Source organism: Rhodnius prolixus, unplaced genomic scaffold, assembly GCF_049639745.1.
Source record: "Rhodnius prolixus isolate KJV_2025 unplaced genomic scaffold, Rpr scaffold_5, whole genome shotgun sequence".
NCBI classification, from domain to species: Eukaryota; Metazoa; Arthropoda; class Insecta; order Hemiptera; family Reduviidae; genus Rhodnius; species Rhodnius prolixus.
In genome coordinates, this window is record NW_027411624.1 from 32,460,231 (window position 1) to 32,482,477 (window position 22,247).

Here is a 22,247-nt window from a genome sequence, read left to right on the forward strand (position 1 = left end):
GAGCCTAGGTAGAAGACTGAAAGTCTACATGCCATTTGGCAGTCAGTTTTGCTGTACGTCACGTGAGGTTTAGTGCAATGTTGGAACATATTTCTCTGACACATTCCTCTTTAGCCCACATCTGAGAAGAAAAAGGCATCCTTCATCCTAAAAACCAGAGTTCAAAACATCAAACGAATCAATAAGTTAATTTTTCTTTTATCAATTTCAATATTTATAAAATCAAACTGCCGCAGTTGTTTCAATAGATTTATCGGTAAAAGGTTTTTTGGCTTTGGAAAAACGTTTTCATTCTCACTACATCTTACAAACAATGTTTTTTTGTTATCACATTGTCAAAATGAGATGGCTATAGTTGATATAAATAAAAATAGAGTATCCTTTGCTACGATCTTGCCGTGAATAACCAGTTATCTCATAAAAAAAAGATGTAGTATTTTTATTTACTTCTTAAAACCGTTTTTCTTCCTGGCGCTAGTCACTTATTATGAATTCCAAAAAAAAAAGAAAAAAAAGAGCTTTCAAAATAATTACCTCTATCCCTAAACTCCAATTATTAAAAGGAGTCATTCCCAAACCCTAACAATTCCGTGCAGTATTTTTTTTTTTTTCTATTTGTTTAATACGATGTGCTCAACGATCTAATTTCTTTAAGTTTATATATTTTATAGTACTAAAATTTTATTTAAACAATATTTTAGCGGTATTTATTTTATAATAACTACGTTTTCTACCAACAAATAATTTATACTTTAAACGACTTAGCAGGATATACTCGTAGTTATACGCAGAGTTTGATAAATAATCGGCGCTAGTAAACAGTAATTTAAAGAATATAAATCCAAAGGGATAAAATGAAGAAAGAAATAAAATGAAATGAAATTAAACGCAAGTTATCGCAAAAGTAATTTCATTTAGTGATATTTCTTTAGAAAACCCATAAAAGTAGAGAAGACATGGGGAGCCAAGTTCTACTGAGGGCATATCTGACGACATTTCAGACGACAGAACGTCCGTGACGGGGAGATAATAGACGCTGATTACATCCCTTCAGATTGTTATTACTTACCTCTTTTTTTTCGGTTTTAAGAAGCAAGTGGTAAAAATAAAACTGAATGGCCAGTAATGCGAGCTAATGAACTTTCTTGAATAGAGAACTCTTCGAGTTTATCTTCGCACATTGGATGCATACTACAGAGAGAGGTTTATTTACTCCATTTCCATTTTGTACATACTGTTTTCTAATTAATAAGAGAATAAAAGTTCAAAATTAATTTTAATTAGTGAATATAATGTTGAAAGAATCACATATAACTTCTAAAGAAGGTTTTAATCTCTATTTATTTATTTTATATCCATGCCGTGCGGAACAATTTCATTTTTAAACAACTCAGAAGGTAGTGAAAATGATAGTTTATTATAATATAGTTATTACTTTTTTATAAACTCAGTATTTTTTTATGCGTGTAGAAGAGAAGATGAGCATTAAAGAACAGACTGTGATTGTTGAAAAAGGACTTGTTGTAACTGCACTATCGTAACAACGACATAACATAATGGCCACCATCCAAGTGTTACTAAAGAGTTCTGCCATCAGCGAAATCTGTCTTCCACATTAACTCTACACAACACAGTGGAAAATTTTGTTATATTGAAATTCTCTTCATCTTTATAACAATTTATCTTGTTTTGTTTTTAATATTATGTAACTTTATGCTTCTCAGAATTTATTTATAATATCACTGCAACTACAGATATATGTATATTTATATTTATTTATTTACCATAAATATTAAGTTGTCAACTTTTCTAATAATTGATTGTCCTTTTCAAGTTGCTGAAATAAATCTATGTTTTATGATTTTCAATGAATTAATAATTAATTGAAATAGAAATTTGTTCATTTTTTTAAGAGGTAGGAGCCTGTATGAAAAATCCGCTCAGATCAATTGATCAAAAAGTCAATTTTTATTTAAAACTAATTAATGCTATCTCCTGAGTGACGCAAAAGATAAATCAACTTAAATTTTTTCTTTGAAAAACCTATCCAGGCATTTCCCATATTGCTCATTACAAGGTCTCATTAGTGTTTTTATATCTAGATTTTGACACGCCCACAGGAACGAGGAGGTCCTATTGTATTCCCTACAACTATACGTTCACTAAAACCTTCGAATTTAGTTGATAATTAGAAAAGTTAGAACTGGAGTAAAGAGAATCTTTTAAATCAAGTATGTATGCTACTTGCCCAGCTGTGTAGCAGGATTACCTAGTTTGACATTTTTTTCTTTTTCTGTCTTACTCTTCAATTTGAATTGCAAACAGAGCAGCGCTTAATTGTAGAAGAAAACAGTGTTTAATTCAAATAAGTTACAAAACACTGAATATTTATTATTGGTACTTGTATAAATGTAGATAATGTACTGGAGGGTTGATATGTATAAGTGTGCATTTCTGTTGAAGCAATCTACTGGGTAGAAGTTTTTGTTGCATTAGAAGAAATGTTGCACTTACAGAAGGGGGAAAAAAAGGGCAATGAAGAGATCGGCCAACTCAGGAAGGAGATCCTCGCCAACAACTCTTAGTGAGATTGAGAGGGAAAAAAATTAATCGTCGCTAGCTCATTTAGTTTGTTTTTGTCACATGCATGGTGTTACTCTTTCCACTGCTTTGCTGTGGTCTCTTTTTATTTTCAGCTCACCTTTCATCACCATTTCGGTCTTCGCTTTATTCCAACTTGATATTGTGACTACTTCACTAGACCGGTTTATTTTTTTGTATCCTTCTCTACTATTTGCTCTTTCTCTCAAACACATTCTGTCATATTGATTAAGTATGTTAAGTTAAATAATTTCTAAGTAAAATTATTTCAAATACGCTCTATAGTAGGTGAACCTAAGCTTCAATAATATCTTTGCTCAGTTTTTTCTTTTCCTCAACAATCACTTCAAAATAGGAGTTTTATTGAATAATTAGAAATTATAATAAAAAAAGGTTATAAAAGTTAACATGTGGTTTCCACAAATGATGGTCCATAAATGAATTCTAACAAGACTTATAAAAACATAACAAAAGAAAATAAGGGATATTAACAGTAATAATAGTAAAATGTATTTATGTATATATGAATAAAAATTAAAAAAGAAAGTCAGAAGATGAACCAGTTTGGGCCTAAACATTTTTTTATCTAAATAGATGAATATAAAAAGAGAAGGAGAGAGGTTTTTTTTAATTTTGAATATTAATAATTTATCTTTGAGCCAAGCCATAATTCTGAGCTCTGAAATGGCTCCTACAAAACCTCGAGCATATTTTCACCTTTTTACCATTTCCCCAATATTCCTTAATAGTATGGATGATTCCAATGATCGTAGTTTGGAAAAATCATGGCTGAGGACAACCCTATTATTAAGGACAATTTTAAAGATAAATTGGCTATTAAGTCCAGTCACTTTACACTGAAGTTTCTTAATTATACTTTGCGTAACTCTTAGAACTTCCAATGAGTTGACAAGGTATCAAGAGCCGTAACTGATAGGAAGATAGATTAAAAATACGTATACTTATCTAAATATGTTTAGTCTAACATAATGAAGAGGAAATGTTTATAGATTAAGTTATCTTCCTTATTTTTATAGATTCTAATCCATTACTTCGTTGTAAGAGCTTCCTAACCCCATAATGTATCATCGTTTTAAGTTTTATCTGATAATAAAATAACTCAAACCTCTTACAGTTAGATGAATATGTAAATTTAAATTCTTTCTTCTTAGTTATTTAAACTATCATTTCATTTAATAAAGAAAATAATCGATTACAAGTTCAGTAAATAAAAAATTGAATTAATTTTTATCACAACATTGATAATTGATTGATCTTATTAAAGGAGTAGAAGTTTTTTTTAACACTGTAGGCTAAGGGACACTTCTAGAAGAATACTGGCGCCAATATCTTGAAATATATAGTTTCTAGATGTATATTGGCTGCATAATTGATAGATTTGTTGATTCAAAAATATTTTTAGTTCGCAAACTACTATAAATTAGTATAAAATGCATTGGTGTCTAAATATATCATGACGTCCGAATTACTTACTAACTGATTGTATTATAAAAAATTGAAAAAAAGAAATAATACGTCAAAAATATTGAATAACAAAGTTCCAGGGAACCAGAGATGGAAGTTCTTTATATGTATACAATTATAACCAGACATAATCCAAGCCTACACAAATAAAAACTCCCCTAAAATAATACTATTTTTAACAAAATCCTTGAAGGTTTTTTTTTTTTTAATAAACAAAATCTACCTGTGTCATCCTGGACAGATCCTGAACCTAATCTTCTCAGTAACCAGTCATTCGTAAAATTAAGACATAATTAGCATGTGTGTATGATAATATTTTCAATTTTTATTATTATTTTTTGATTTAAGTGAAGTAGTACTAACGCTAGTTTCACTTCAACAAGTGTGCAAATCAATTAGAACCTAATAGGGAAACCTATTACCTTCCCTAAACCTTTTTCTATGGAATAAAAAATATCGTAAAGTTCTTCTGTGAGCTAGCATTACTTGTACTTCACTTAAGTACAAAAAATAAATAAATAAAAATCAAAATAGAAATAAGTGACTTAGTCACTTATTGTACCAAGTCATATACATCTTAGATAAATCTTAATACATCTGTCTATAATTTTCCGCACCCTATTCTCTCTCAGTCATCACATTAACTGCTTCTAAGAGCGGTACATTTTTACTGAAATAAAGGGCGACATTAACAATAAAAAATATTCAAAAAAAAAAACCATTCGTGTTTAACATATAAAAAATAAAAACTAAGCGCAGAATGAATATTGTTAACTAGCATTAAGTATAAATTTAAAGGAGTGTAAAGAAAAGGATTTAAGAAAGTAATAAAAAAATAAAATAAAAATGAATGTGTTAAGGATATACACTCGTGTTAAATTGGAAACCCACGCAAAATTGGTTTTTTCGTATTCGTATACAAACGTCTGAGACATAAATAAAAGAATGCTCCTCTCTGTTGTCGGCCGCATTATAATGCAGTTGCACGCACAAAAAGAGTGAGAAATTGGAACGTAGGTCTAGAAAAGAGAACAAATAAAATTTTTATATATATATATATATATATATATATATATATATATATATATAGGGAGCCGTGAGTATAAAAGATGAGAATGGCAAGGAGAAGAGGGTATTTAAGGGGGGGCATACACCCTGGTATAAATAAAAGTGAACTTAGAAGAAACATGGTTGGTTGTGTTGATGATACTACAAACAAGAATGAATACTGTGTGTAAGTTTGTTTGTATATGTGCGAAATGTTTGCATGCATGTGTTTTTGTATTAGAAAAGAGCATTGGAAACTTGGAAAGAAAGTGCAATAACAAGGAGCATATTCCAGCTGGTCTCTCAAATGGAACTTAAAAGACAAGTTCAAACTGTAGGGCAGCATATAACCAAGTTAAATGTCACCACTTAATATATATAAAGAGCACGATGGTCCCTGTGAGTAAATTATACCGAAGGCAACAACGCTTTTTTACACCAGCACATTCCACTCTGTATCAGCAACACACATACTATAACAAAACTGTACACTGACTTGAACAGTCTGTCCTTTTTCTACTACCACAACTTTTTCGTATGATTCACTGCAGTCTATCGCACTTGCACCTTTAATACTAACAATGTGTCTTTGTGTGTATGCCATGTAGAAGTATGTTATATATATAAGTACGTATACGTACGTGCCAACATGCCTCTGTAATATTGAAATTGCTGCATCCTGCACATTTATTGTGTATTGCGATTAAACCACCTGTTCACTATTGCTTCTTCAACGTCATTCACAATTTTATAAACAAAGAACTTTCTTTTTTTTTTGTTTATGAGGTTTTCCCCACAGTTAGGATTAGAGCACTTACTTTTCTCATTAACTTTTCACTCCCAACAGATTGCCTAATCTGAATCTTTTTAAAAGAAATACCATACTGTAGAGTAAACAACATATCAGCAATATTTTTAAAAAGTTTCTATATATAAACACAGATTAAAGATCTTTTTATTTTAAATAACTGTTCCATTCAAATTGGAAGAAAAAATTACCTCCGTAAAGTTTCACTAACAACAGTATAGCTTGTAAGAAATAGGAGCATCTGAGAAGGGAAACACTCCCTCTCTCTGATTACTCCCTTTCACCAAGCTATGGGGGAGTAGTGCCTTACGCACTCCATCAAGGGCCGAAGAAATATACGTTAAGACATTCCCAATTAAGAGGTCAAATAACAATCCCTAACATAATAGCAACATAGTAAAATAGCAAATAAATGGAATAATAAGATAAATGATAAATATGCAATAGCAAATCCTGAATTTTAATTGCAAGCGAATACTTTACAAAATTTAATTATTATTTACATCAAACAATGGTGTAACTTCTATCCTGACTGTTTAGGTATTAGTTGATTAATGTTGCACTCATTAACACTTATTTTACTGCCCACCTCCTTCTTGAAAAAAAAGAACTAACGCTGAGGTTATAATCTGCCTAAACTACAAAAGCAAAATATTTACTTTTTATCTATTTCATTTACACTTGTACAATTTATTATTATGACAACTCTGTAGATGGACTTAGCTCCATGCTATATGTTGTATCATAAATGTTTTAGTAAATTAATAAATAAACAATAAACAAACAATAAAACAAAAAATTAATAAACACATTACAATTACTGCAAAAGAAAATTCCAGGATGATTAAATTTAATAATAAAAAAATTATTATAGCACCAATAAAAAACATCATTTTTAATGGTTTCTTACATAATTGTTCATCATTCTTTTAATTTTTTGTTTGAAAAATAAACATGGAGGAATACTAAATAATACATTTTTTTTTTTAAAGTAAAAAGTATTTATAGTCAAAATTAAGTGCGACCTATTTAATTTTACTTTGATTTGATAATCTAATCAAAGAAAGTTCCATACAAATTTTTATTTAAATAGCTTTTTCAGCGTTTTTGAAGCAGTGTATTATCTATTTGATTGGAAAAAAAAAAAATCAAAAACGATAATGCAGTCAAACTGCAGATCCGACATCCTCCTTGCTCCCTTTTATCTATTTCAATGATCTTCACCAAACAGAAGACACTTTTAATGGAATTTATCTTTTGAAAATTACCCACAATATTTCTTTATAAATATACATATCTTCTCTGAAGATAACGTCTACGAATTTACTGATAATTATTTTTTTTATTTAGTAATAAAGTAGTGATTAGTGTTGAACAGTTACCCAGAGATAGGAGAGAGACGTTTCTAGGAAATATATGTATTTATATTACTTCAGCGTCTGACCGGTTAGTAAGTCTTCTCTAAAGATCAAACTTCACAAATAAAACTTAGAAGGCTAATATTTCAAAATGTTTCTAAAATAATCTTTTACTTAATTGACTAGCAGTATGAATAGTTTTTGAATAATTCAGGTAAGTATATAAATATGGAAGTAAATCTAATTTAATTCAATCACCTCTTTTTTTGCTACTGTTCTTCAGTCAAAACTTAGAATGCTAATAATATAACACATTAAAAACCTATTAGTTTTATTTGAAATATTTTTAAGCAAAAATTGGTTCAAAGGGTGTTCTAATGGTACTCTAAAATTTAAATCGTTCTTTTGGCAGTCTAAATAAACATAACCTGAAGTTAATTAGTGAGGTAACATCATATAGAGTAGAAAATTAGAGGGCACTCATCTTTAATGGAATACACAATTTTTAACTACAGGTGTCAATTAAATTGTATTGATTGAGAAATTAGAAGTTATGCGAGATATCTAGTTATAACCTGCCACATGACTGCAGGCCTCCTGATGTGTTTATTCGCTCTAAAAACAATAGAAAAGAAAAAAGTTCATATCAAGGAGTGAAAACTCTAAGATGGTAACTTACAAAACAGTAGTTAGTGATTATGTAGGCCTTGGTGTTCTGGGTAGTGAGAAAACAGTAACGATCTGAATTATAAGCAAACCTTTAATGAAAAATCCTCCAAAGAAAATATGGTCCCGATTAAGAAAGGAAAAACCACACGAATGTAGAAGTAGGGCTCTTTATTCGGCGATTAAGACAGATGGACTACGATGGCTTGTGCAAACAAAAGCTGCCATGTAGACCTTGATAGATGTAAAACCTAGAATGAATTAGCTAGATGATGTCGAGAGTGATAACCGAAAAATTGGTGAAAAAAATGAAATTTGAAGTAATAAAACAGATAATATTGTATATAAGACTTCGTTGAGGCAAGTGTGAATGGCATTATTATTTTAGAAAAGCGACTGCGAAAAGGCAACCTACATTGAAGCATATAGACCAAGCAACAGATCCTTAACAGATGTATTTACAAAAACTTGTTTTGTTATTAAAATTTAAGTATAGTTATTCCTTTTCTTCTTTCAATAATGTAAATTACAGCCATTTAATTTACATACGCTATAAAGGGATTAATTTTTTGTTTTTGTTTAATTAATGGCATAAACAGTTATACCATTTTTAATATTAAAAGCAGTTAATTAATATCAATAAAAATTCTATACTAGTGATATTAAAATGCAGTGGTAACAAAAATATGCAAATGATATAGCTCGTCATTTTACTCTTTCGCTACACGTTTGTTATGTCGCTCTTCCCCGTAGCTGTTCCCCAACAGCAATCCTTTATTTTGCTGTTGCAGTTAGTTGCCGTCCGCTCCTTGTCTTGTTCCTTGTCTTGGCCATTCATTAGAATTATCTGTGCTTATCTGTGTACATTTCACAGTTATTATGCACATCAATATACAACAATAAATAAAGAGCTTGCACTCTAGTCAATTAATATTAATGTAGGTCAAGAAAACCACTTGCATTCTTTTATTGTATGATTTGCTTTTTAATTTCTTCTTTTTCTTTCTTTTATGTTCAAGGATTTTTGTATACGTATGTTCTTTTGTTATCTAATTTATACTTATTGCGTTCATTTTTAAATAGACGCCTACAAACTCTTCTAATGATTTATTGGTTCTTCTTAGATAGCACTGAAATTTCATGCCTTCTTGGCGCTCCAGTGAGGTTAATTAAATTATTTCAATTATTACTAATAATTAATTCAAACTTCCAGACACATTAAAAAGCCTTTCCAAACTTAATTTATATAAATGATTTTCTTTCAGTACTAAATTTCAAATTGTTGAGGTTTTATTTTCGTTTACAAGTAAAAATCTCTTAAGACTGAATACACAGAATATTCTTCAATTTCAAAGAAATTAGGAAGAAATAATGTTACATGTCTGTGGTAAAAAAGTTGCTTCATCCTACTAAGAACCACATTACCATCATATTAGAGATCCAAAAGATGCTCCTTTCGGATGATCTCCATAGTAAAATAAGGATCTTTTGGATTAAGGGTCATGCCAGTGTTGGCGGCAATGAAGTGGTGGATGCCTTGGCGAAAGAAGCTATCACTTCGGGGATAGCCTATTCAGAGGCATACATATTTGGCAGCCGATATAAAAAAATCGAGTCCGGCGAAGTAACTATTCGCTGTGGCAAGAGGAATACGACAGAAGCAAAACCGTTAAAGCGCTATTTTACTCCGCCATACAGCTCCTCTATTCCAGTCAAAACCTGGTATGGCACGTTAAGTGCGAATAGAACATTCTACACAGCTATAGTCCTGATTAAGATTGAACCATAACCGAACTCCAAGCCATCTATTTCGCATTAGGGTTCTCACTGATAAGCAGTGAACATGTGGGGAGAAAACAGAAGCTGATTCCAACCACTTAATTTTAGCATGCCCCCCAAAGGAGTAAAGGCCGGGACATTTTTTGGAAAGCCATGTTGGAAAATAAGTTGGAACTACCGACTCATTTACAACAGATATTGACAAAAGCTAAAGTGGTAATAATATTTCATTTGTAGTGGTAGAAAACAAGTATTGGTGTTACGACAGCAAAAAAAGATGACTAGATATCGAATTGGAGTGAAAGAAATGGCCGCTTAGAAAAAAACAATGGAATAAAGAAGCCAACTTACTCAAAGAAGGATCCCATAGCCAAGCAAAATGCTTGAAATACTAGAGCAGCCAAATTAAGCAAGAATCTTCAGACAATGCTCAATTCAGTAATTAAGTTCTACTAGTCAAGTCATTTCAAACATATATGGCCAACAATTCATATTTTGTTAATCATTTTAATGCATATTATTCTCTTTTTTTTAGCTCAAGTTATTGTAATTTATGACAGAATATAGTTTAACACATTTATCATAATTAGTGCATTATTCTACCTTAATTTTATTAACACGTATATATTATATAATCACCTAATCTCACAAATCAACTGTATCACAACCCACCACACTTACTTGAAATCTTGTCTTAAACAGATTTTATTGGATGAGATTATGAGTTTCTTCAGTCAGTAGTTTTTATTAAGGAGGCAGAGATAGGGAAAGGAACAGCAGCTGACGATTGCGCATTACAAATTCGAGACGGTTAATGAGTTTGGCTATCTAGGGTCCCTAGTTAGAAGTGAAAATCAAGAGAGCCTGGAAGTTAAAAGAAGAATTATGGCCGCAAATAGGTGCTATTTTGGCCTAGTAAAGTTCATTAAAAGCAAGCTTATCTCCCGCAGCACGAAAATTCAAATGTATAAGACGTTGATCCGGCCAGTGTTTATGTACGGCTCCGAAGCATGGACCATGTCAAAAGTAGATGAGAAGTCCTTGGCGGTATTCGAGCGGAAGGTTCTCCGTAGAATTTATGGTCCTGTACGTGATGGACAGAACTGGAGGATCAGGAAAAACCTGGAGGTATATGCTTTGTTCGAGGAGCCGGATATCGTCAAAATTGTAAAACTCGGAAGACTGCGATGGGCAGGGCACGTGGCAAGGATGGGGGATGAAGAAATACCCAAAAAAATTATGGATGGTAGCGTACAAGGTCCCAGGAGGGTAGGCAGACCAAGAACGCGATGGCAGGATTGTGTGGCCAAGGGATGCTTTAGCAATACTTGGATTCCGTAACTGGAGGGCGAGAGAGAGAGAGAGAGAGAGAGAGAGAGGGAGGGAAAGATTAGTTATAGAACTAACCAATTTTCAGCATATTGTTGGTGAACTGTTATCTTTGAAAATGAGTATTTCATTACTAACAGTTTTTTCTAAATTAGGTTTCAAAAGAACTTTAAAAATGTTAAGACAAGATTAACTCTAATTTCTTCATACAAGCAAATAACAATTAAAAGAATTTAAGCCTTTAATAGATATGACCTGACAAGTTTTAATTTAAAATAAAAATAAATAATTCAAACAAAAATTACACCTGGCTCTTCCAGACAATAAGCACACCTGGTATATTGGAAATGTTACGCTAATAAAGGTTTAAATAACAAATTTCAAATAAAACGTAAGGAAATAAGCCATGAAATAAGTTGTCTGCCCACATACTCGTATAGTACACTTGCATTTAACTATTGCATCCAATAACGTATTATGAAAACCATTCGTTCCATATTAGTAACACCTAAAGAGAACAGATGCATAAACAAGCAACTTGTACAATAATATAACCGCCATTTTGCATTATTTTATATACTTATTTATTAATTAAACAATAATCAATCCACAAATAAATAATTTGTGAACATAGTCGATTGAATAAAATAAAAAAGGAAGAAAGTGAAACCTCAGGATTAGGTTGCAAAATCTCAAAATTAAATGTAGAATTTTACATCATTAATATTAATTCTACACACTGAATATAATAATGATTTAATTGACAACCAATATCATTTTTTAGCATAAACCACATTAAGCAAGCTTAAAATCTGAACTTTGAATTGGTCCACTGGTACATTGCAGAACAGCTCTGTAACGGGTTCAGAAATAAGGAGATACTGTGCACTCTACAGGAGAAAGAATGGCCAGTTAGATGCTGCATTTCTTTTATGCAGTAATTTAATTAGTACGAGGTTTGCAACCGGAGCTAGAGTTCATGCACTGATAGGAAAAACGGGAAAATTCCGTTTGATTTCGCCTAAGTAAACTAAGAAATTTAGCAAAATTTCGTTTTCTATGCTAAGAGGGATTCAAATGATCAAAATTTATTGTTTTTTAAGTAGATTTTTAAATTTTGATAGCTATTCTATTTTTACATATTTTTTTAAATAGAAATTATATTAATTTATGTATGCTATTAAGTGTGATTACCAAAAAATTATTTAAAATTTGTTATTGATCCGACTTATACTTCATGTAAGTTTGGGTTATTATTATGGAGTGCCTCTTCGATAAGAATCAACTCTACTGGTCATCATTTTAAATAACCTTCTTCTTTGCGAAAAATCTTTTAAAATATCCCTCATTTTCAAATCCCTAGATTGCTACCGAACAATCTAAACCCAAAAGAGCATACTAACCTGAATAATAGCCACAACCGTTTCTCCCAATTCCTCCATTACTACACTCAGAACTGGCGATCCTGCCTAATTTTTTTTTATAGATGACTGACACCACAACCGTGCCTACTAATCAAAACTCTTACCTACATAGGAATCCCTCGTCAATCTCTTTTATAGTCTTGTGGAACCAGTCTCTCTAACAGGGATCACTCAGTGTTGAGTGTAGCAAAGTAGTCGATGTAATGTCTGGGAAAACAGAGATTTAATTAATAAGATTTTGTAAATTGGAAAAGTGGAATAGGCATGATTTAGAAACGGACCAAATCTCTCTCTAGTCCTGCCTATAAAAGGTGGGACCCTAGTACGAAACATCTTTACGAGTTGAATACACGAGGTAGTTATGGAATAGGTTAGCCATTCCTTTAATCTTAAATTGTAATAGTTAGTTATCTAATAATCATTTCTAATTTTAAATAGATTAGAAAAGAAGCGGGGCCTACGCCCCACGAGAGACTTATTATGCCTTAATTCATTTTAAGTAAGTATTAATTAGCGAGGACATGGCGGCTGTCCGAGGAATGTGGTACTTGAAACTTTAGAGCTAAAGAAGTGGATGTTAGGGCATACTAGTTCACACTACTTCTATTGATCAAGGGGGAAGACGATACACCTCCCCTAGTGATCCTACTGGGGCCTGGCCCTGACAAGATCGAGTCCTCTTGCCGACTTAAGAGATGGTTAAGATTCTAATAGGGCGTTAATCTAGCCTTACGGAGGAAACATCTAATAACTTGATGCAATGCAATCGCTAGCATGCTATATGAGGCTTCTGGCACTTTGGGAGACAAGAAGAGACAAATTAGTAAATACGACTACTGTGAAACCAGGTTCTAGTAGAAAGAGGAGAAGTTTAGTAAGAATTCAAAACAATCCTCCAGGGTATGTTAGATTAATCGTAGAACTTGCTTCCTTGCACACAGTGTCAGTAAGAGGTAGAAAAGATTTCCTAGTTTACTGGAGCTCCAATTTAGAGCGCTGGACTTAAAAGTAGGGAAGCCTTCAACCACTAGCCATTTTCAATAAGGTTGGCTTATTGGGCCTCTTTGGCTAAGGTACCTTGGAGAACAGGACCCGCCTTGTCCCAATAATAATAACAATAATGCTCTCGTTATGTGCAGATTAAATTAAAATATGCAAATATATGGTACATAAAAGGCAAAAGTAGTTGTATTTGACGTCCGTCTTTAAATAAAATAAGAATATTGACTAGGACTAAGAAAGATCTAAATTAATTACACAGAATAAGCAATTATCAATCATATTTTCCATATTTTTCCAATAAAAAGTTATCACTTCCATTTAAAATGTATCATTAACTACGCTAATTTTGATTTAAAACTGAAAATTCTCTTCTCTATCAAATATTGATTAAGTGCATTTTTTTTTTCTAGAATATTTTTATAACATCTTTAACATCTTATAACTGTATCTTATAACTGTAAAATTTACGAAAGTTTAAAAAAGAAAAAAAAATACCTTTGCAGAATTAGCTTCTTCTACTTCTTCTTCATTCTTCCTTTGGTAATTATAGTCAAAGGACAAGCGTCTCCCGCAACAATATTCAACAAAGTCGCGAGCCTTTTACTCCTTCTCACGCGCCACAGGTTATTTATTTATTCTGATATACTGAATTTTCAGATCATTAAGTTTAAATTAAATTAAAATTAAAAAAAAAACTTTTAATGAGCCTTAAAAATTACTATTCTTAATGAAATCTTCACGATTGCAATGCCTTCTCTTATTAGCTGTAAGAGAATTAAATCTTGTTTTGTTTATAAATTGGTATTTATGTTATCATGCAAAACAATAATAATAATAATAATGGGTAAAAGGGCTATGCGGGTGGGTTAGAGTATTGGATTTCTACTCGGAAATCCCGGGTTCGAGTCTGCTGCTGGCTCTTAGATTTTCTCTTCCTAGGGGAGCTTCTTACAGCTCACTGTCCGATGATGGAAAGTGTTATCTGTTAAGAGAGAACACTGTTCGGAAGCAGTGCATTGAAAAAAGCTCCGGGTGCTAATAACCTTAGATGTTGACGCGCCTTAAATCATGACAAAAAAAAAAAACTAATAATAATAAGGGTGAAAAGTAAAGTAATCGCCTTTTTTTTTTTTTCAGGCGGAGCTTAATGTCCAACTACCAATTAGGTGTCGTGGACGGTTGCAGAGCTTATACTTTACTATAAACAATTTTTCCTAACAAATAAAAAGTAGTCATACGCAGGATTCGAATTGGGGATCTCCCACATACAAAGTCATACTCATGACCATTAGAGCAACAGCCGACCCTAATAATGGGTATATTTCGAGAGAAATAACATCCCCATTACCGCTCAGGTGTCGTGGACGATGATGGATAGCGTAAAGGAGCTTCTCTCTGCTCTCTCTCTCTCTCTCTCTCTCTCTGAGGTTATCTTAACTTGAAAAACAAAAAAAAAAAAAATCAGGGATAGTTTAAACCCGATATTTCGACCTGAGGACATGGACCAATAAGGTTTAAGATAACCAAAAAACCAACCAATCAAATCAGCCAACCAAAAAATGTCAACCTGACTTGATTCGATTAAAACTAATTTAGTTATTTGGGTTGATAAACCAGCCGAGGGGGAAAAATAGGCAAGAAAATTTCTTTAATGATTCAGTTTTCCCTTTTTTTAGAATTTATTCGCAAATATCCCCAGTCATTTTCATTTATCATAACGCTAACTGCATACATTTTATCTATAAAATATAAACAAATAAATATTTTAAATAACTAAATTTTATTTAAAACATTATCCCAATAAAACCCATCTTTAAACGTTAAAGGGGAGACGTAGAAGTTAAGCTTAAGAGTTACGAGAGAATTCTAATCTTCAGAAAATCAAAAACGGCTCTTTACTTAGTTCTTTTTGCATAAATCCTACATTTAAAGAAAATTTCACAGCATCAATTATATAATTTATTATTTATAATTTATTCAATTGCGATAAGAGAAAATAAAGTGAATTTTCAAGCCACCGCGTTATTTTTTTGCTTTTTCTTTTTAATTATAAAATATTATATGAGATGAAAGTGTGACAAAACTTGTCAACTAAAGCTTTAGACCAATAAGTGGGCGACAAATGCATAATTTATATACTGTGCTTGTAAGCATATTATAAAATTGATATAGTAAAGAAGACTATTGAAGAATTCTGTTAAGATAGTATAATAAATGTTAATACTAGTTTAACATTTGATACATACATTAATTTGTAAAACTACGCATTAAATATTGGCTGAATAAGTATCAAATTTATTTGATGAATTTTTTTAGTCAACTATCTTACAAAAATCTTACTTCCAGAGTTTAACTGAGAGCCTTTAATTTTTGTAATGCCTTAAGAGCACATTTTATATATTTTAACCTCTTAATAAGAAATAGTTTTTAGCAAATGTCAAATCTTTATTGTAGTTAAATAATTTTGAAATAAAACGGTTGATGTGGTGGCATTTTTTTTTCCTTTTGTTTTTGAGTTTCTATTTTGCTACACTACAGACACACCATTTGCAAAAATAAACTTACATTAAGCTTTCATTTGACATAATTATTTCCTATAATTTGAAACTACTATTCTTTTTATTAAAAAGGTTAAAAATTAATATGGAACAGTTAATTCTGAAAAGTTTAATTAAATCATAAACAGAGAGGTGGTGAACAATCGTTTTGTTCAAATAATAAATGATTGTATTAAACAAATCATTATGACAGCTTACGAAGAGATTTCCTGATCGTACAAACCATGGTAAAGTACTGATAAAGATACTGGAAAATAGCAGCAAATCAACGAACGAAAAAATCCCTAAAATTTGCGCTAAGCCTCACTAAGGCCAATGGGAAAAAAAAAAAAAAAATTATTGGTAATTTGAAGAGCAATTTTCTTATTAAGGCTGTTATTAGAAAAGGATACATGTCCGTAATTGTGCGCGTGATCTAGTAGTAAACGAAATTTATTGAATATTGAACTAGGAAATCGCTAAAATACTAAAATTTCAAAGTAGCACTCAAAAGAAAATGATTAAATATGGACCTTCAGCGTATTTCTCTTTTTTTGGAATTATGGTACATTCACACATGTAGAACCGACAGAAAGATAGGATTGTAGTGAGTATAGAGTTTGGCAGAAACTTATCTGAAAGTCTAATTATGTACATCAAACTGATTAACCTCTGATGATAGCCAAAAATTCGAAACTAGCCAGAAATATATACTATATATTTCAACCATTTCACTTTCTCAAGAGACAATTTCTCCAAAGAGCTTATCATCTCATACAGAATTATTTCTTTAATAATTTTTGCTGATTTGACACTAATATCGCGAACGATGAAAGGACCACTTTCATTGATCAGAAAACTAAGCAAGCAAGGACCTTGTTCACAGTATGTAAACGTTTCAGAGATTTTTTTTTTTTTATTTAACAGAAAAAGTAATGAATGTATTAAAAGTTAAAATTTGTAAGTAACTGTTTCGTTACAAACAAGCGAACTTATATTTAAAAGATACGTAAATTTATTTTGTTTTGCTTACTTTAAAAGCAAATAAATTCATGGCATTCTTTTGAAGAGTTTTAACAAATGAATCTCAGCATAAAACGCACAGAATCGTACCATTTTTTTTACCAAAACAAGGCATTAAATAATGAGATAAACTTACTTCAAAAATCACAAAGTAATATACCTTGGAATCAAAAAATAAAATAAATGAGATCAATATTTTTTGCATCGAAGATAAATATTTGCCTTACCTTTTTTACATCTTGACATACAGCATAACATCTGGCTTGAGTATACCAATCATCTTCTTTAAAACTTGATGGTATACAGAAAATTTGAAATGGGCAAATTTCTATTATTATTAAAAATAAAAATAGTCTAATCGGTGAAAAATCTATTAAATAGTAAATTTTTGGAAAGAAATGTAAAAAATACATTTCCAAAATAATCGGTAAATTTGGGGGGTAGATAAATTTTTTAAAAGAGGTGTTAGGGAATCGTGAGTTCGTCACGGGGGGGGGTTCTTGTGTTTTTCTCTCCTATCTCTTTCTCTTTCTCTCTAGACCCGGTACACACGCATTGAGAATTGTTTTTACAGATATAATGAAAAGTACGTACTCACTAAGGCTAAGTAAAGACCGCACGATAAGACGCTAGTCTGACGTGTGTTGCATTCGAGTAACGTGAACGAGCCGTTGAAAACTTCTTAAGTCTCCCTCCACCGTTTCCACTGTCTTCTTATAGCATCCCCACTCTCCTGGATAGTAAATAAATAAATAAATAAATAATAAAAAAAACACTTTCTTCATCATTACAACACTGAAGAAGGGACTTTACTCTAAAATAGAAACAAGAAAAAGAAAAAAACAAATAATAATGAAGGGGTTAGCCTGAGAAGTTAGTCCTTAAAGGTTTTTAACAAAAAATGAGTGTAGCTCATTCAATATAACGAAGGAGGCTTGCTGTCTGCTACTGAAACAGGGGCCCACACTTGTACACCCAGAAACATGGTAGCAAGGTCATACACATACACATCCAAACTCCGTATTATAAATTGTACATTCAATATTTTAATATGTATGAAGATTAGGGCTGTTGATGCGTAATTATCTATATTTATTTAATACAGGTCGTTGAATAATTTCTATCGTATATTCAATTTATTATTCATCTTCCACTCTTCAGAATTTAGAACTAATATAAATAGAATTTTTGTTTTTGTTCATTGCTTTGAATTGTTTGATTACAGTTGATTATATTGTACTTAACAATAGTTTTAAAATTTAGAATTGTTTTAGGCAAAAATCTACCATCAGAAATTTGCTAAATTTTATTTTTAATATAACACAATTTGCTCTATATGTTTGAGGTACATACCTACATATACCGTAGCTCCAGGATCCTTTTAAAAATGACTAATTCACTATCCCTAGATAGATAATACTACTCCTCAAAACCAATAAGATATAAAAGCCTGCGATCGGACAGCTATATTTTTTGAGTTGCTGTCATCTGCACTAACCATCGTGGCGATGTGTATTGTGAGCGATTGTCGCGGTTAGATGTGCCAATAAAATAAAAAATAAAATTAAAGAGATCCTTCACAATCTAATCGAAAAGATGTCATCTTTTTAAACATGTCAATAAGCTTCAGTCACATAGCGCACTTCAGGCAAAACGGAAACTGGACAGTGGTTGGCTATAAGTTCTATGAACTTTTATCTTCTAACATTCTTTCCTTACAATATCATCTGTTTTTTTGGACCATTCAAACTTTTTAAATGGGAAGAAAATCATTCGTTAATAAAGGTGATGTTGACAGACAATGTTCCTCTTTTTTTTTACAACAAAAAAATAAAATGGAGCATATATTATTGTCGAATATTGACAAGGTGACATGTTGTAGACAGAGATAAATTGTTCTCAATATTGGTAGTTAGTTTATCATCAATTCAATAAATAACTCGATTACAACACCTGTTTTTATTACTTTCATTCGCTTCTAATAAGGGGATGTATTGTGATCGTATCATTTTTTCCATATCGAGTTTCCCCGAAAATTAAAAAAAAAAATGGAAAATCGAAACATCAAATTTTTTGGGTTCCTCCAAAAATTTGACAGAAACAAAAATCAAATTTCTTCCACCGATTCATTAATGGAAACTAAGAATTAAGTTTTCATAAATTCCGTATTTCTAGTTTACTTAAAATAAATAACGCCGTGTCAAGCAATGAATAACACTTTTTCCGTTCTTTAATAATAATATACATATTTAATATATTGAAAAAATGTTTAATTACCTTGAAAAGAAATGTGATGCTATCCATTTTTGATCTGTAGTAATTCTGTTGTTGAGTTATCAATTACTAAAATATATTTTGTTTCCTCCATTATCAAAAATTAAATGAGTGAGAAAGCGGATCATCTCTCAGTGACTGAGGTGGAACTAAAACAATTAACAGAAAATGAAGTTAAAATTAGATATCAAAAGGAGCCCCTTGATTACAACAAAATTATAATTTTTTTGCTAAAAGTAACATATTGTAGTATGCAACTAAGACAAAAACTTTATTACAATTCACATAATTATTGACCACTGGTCTATCATTTCTAAATTTTTCAGGTATTTTAGTTTTTCTTAACTATGCTTTTTTGTATTATATGGATACATAATCCGAGGCTCGGAGAGAGCTAATGGAGTATATCAAAATTAATAATAATTATTATTATTATATGTTATAAATTTTGGTTTAAGTAAAATTTTAACGTAAAGAGCATTCTGACTGACTGAACGCCTACTAGTGTGGCTTATGTGAGCAGGTTGTTTTGATTTCAAGACATCTTTCTATTAGCTGCAGGAGGATCCCACGTTCAAACCATTGCTTAAGTTTACAATCCAAAAATAAAATCCTACACTTTACCATCTTATTACTCTTACACTATCTCTTACAATTATTTTTTAATTTTATCCAGCAAACTGGGTATGACTCGTAATTAAGGTGAAGTCAATTCTGATCTTGGGTTGGATGTAAATTAAGTTCAATGCCATCAACTTTTTCTTCAATCTGACAAGAATTGTTAGCCTGATGAGAGTGAAACAAAACTTCTTTGCGATTGTCAAAGCTGGATAACGTTTAACATTTGGTGTACATTAATCTTAGTTGTTGACAGTAAAGAACGGATAATTCATGAAAAACACTACCGAGAAAAATAGTAACTAATGACTCTTTTATAAAGCCGGAAAATTAAAAACAAAACTTTTTCTCTAATTTTTCTCCAGCACCAAACCGAAATGCTAATTGTCCGCAGAACTTTAAATGGCTTTGGTTATATGAGGTTGACATCTATCAATTCTACTAAAGGCCTGTTGAGGAATGTTTATATATTTCCACCCTTCATCTTATTTTTACCTATTCCGGATTGGAACTGACGGATGACGACTTTAGAACTGTACTGCAGAAAATTACAAGAGTAGTTGAAGTAGAATTTGTGGTTAGAATTCCCAAGTAGGCGTCGTCAAAATCTCAATATTCTTTTTTCTAAGGTTATATCGCTAGTATAAACTTCTTGAAACCCACCTCAAGAAGTATGCTGATCAAACAAATAAGATCGCTCATATTCAGCTACAGTATAGATTTTTATTTTTAAAGAATTAATATAAAATTTCTAATATAATTGTATGACATTAAGTCACAGTTTTTCTAAAAATGCTTACAATTGTACTAAGTGCGTAGTATATATAAATAGAGGAACACACTACAGTCTGAAGAATAATACAGCATGGTGTTTGTAAACATCAGCCATATGTGATTGGTTTAAAATCCTTAAAACTTATTCAGCTAGTAAAATTGTTTTCTTTTTATAAAATCTATTATTTGCAGTTACTTGAGTTTATTCTTCGTTATTTAAACCCTGGAATGAAAAAAAAAAAAAAAAAAAAACAATAACTTTAATAACAACATCTAAGCTCAGCTTCCAAGAACACAGATGTGTGTTTATTTTCTTCAGAAGAATGTTTAGCTGTCGTTTACTAAGAAAATGATGACAGAAACATAACAGTGGGTGTTCAAACCGGTGCTGGCTCAGTTTTCTTTTGAAGTACCATTCATTATTAACATAAATAGATACGTAATTAAAATTTAAAAAGATTGATCTTATTTAATGACAGTTTATTTAAACGTAAGGAAAACTGCCTGCTTGTGAGAACTATTAATATTTTTTCTTCTTTAGAGAGTGAGACAGGCTTTTACTTTTTACTGGTACAATATCCCTAAAGAACAAGAGTTTTCCAATCATCTTATAAATATAATTATAATATGCACACTGACCAAACTTTTTTGTTTTAAGTAGTTTGTAAATAACGTTTAAAGCGTTTAGTTTTCAAGAAAAATCAAATAAAATAAAAGCTGTTCTGATACGATAAATTGTTAAAAGAAAGTAATTTTAATTAAGAAAACTCTAAATACGTGAGAAATTTAGTGGTGTCACGGTAGCCGAGTTGGTTAGAGGCAAGGTCTGCAAAAAGCTATCCGATGTATTAGGTTCGATTTTTAGACTTGATCTTGGATTTTAATTTAATGGAATATGAGAAATTCACTATGAAGATGTCAGCTAACTGCCTCCTTGAAATCTGATCAGTATTTGAACGTAAAACTTGTCTGAAAAATAGCCATTTCTTTACTATTTAAGTAAAGCGGCAGTTGTTTCTTGAAATTTGAAATTCAGGTCAAGTATTTATTTTCTATGACTTTTTCTTTAAAAACCGAAGGAACTTCAAAGCATGTGTTTCTGTCGAACCTCAAAATTAAAAGTACATATGCACGAACGCAATACTTTCTCTTAAAAGCAGTATGAAAATGTAAAAAAGTGAATCACAAAATCAAATCTTAAAATATTTACGATAAATTCAGAAGTAAAATATGTTATATATATAGTTATAAGTAGAAGATCAAAAAACAATAATACTGAGTTTATGTTAACTAGTTTACAACATTACAAAACCACGATCAATGATGTGTTTATAATTAATGTTTACATAAAAGAGTAGAATATGATACAGCGAGTAATGGAAGAAAAAACTATAAAGGCCTTGCAGGTAGATTCTACAGTAAAGACAAGCTTCTTTAGGTTTAGTAAAAAAAAAAAAGTAAAAATGAAAATAACCAAACAAACCACATGAATGTAAGTCAAACACCCATTTGTAACATTATC

General features: G+C 31.1%; 1 protein-coding gene across 4 annotated transcripts in view; it reads right to left on the reverse strand.

Moving 5' to 3' along the window:
* The window catches only part of Kal1 (anosmin-1 Kallmann syndrome 1), a 53,510-nt gene that overhangs the window by 18,527 nt on the left and 12,736 nt on the right, over positions 1-22,247 (reverse strand). For 3 of the 4 annotated variants that reach the window (XM_074136899.1, XM_074136898.1, XM_074136900.1), the window contains 2 exons: positions 19,337-19,482; positions 17,287-17,792 (listed from right to left, as the gene is read on the reverse strand). In XM_074136899.1, the coding sequence (XP_073993000.1) occupies positions 17,287-17,472 (186 nt within the window). In that variant the 5' untranslated portion in view covers positions 17,473-17,792; positions 19,337-19,482. Of the gene's footprint in view, positions 1-17,286; positions 18,024-19,336; positions 19,483-22,247 lie in introns of those variants that run through there. The other variant, XM_074136901.1, reaches the window with a different exon arrangement.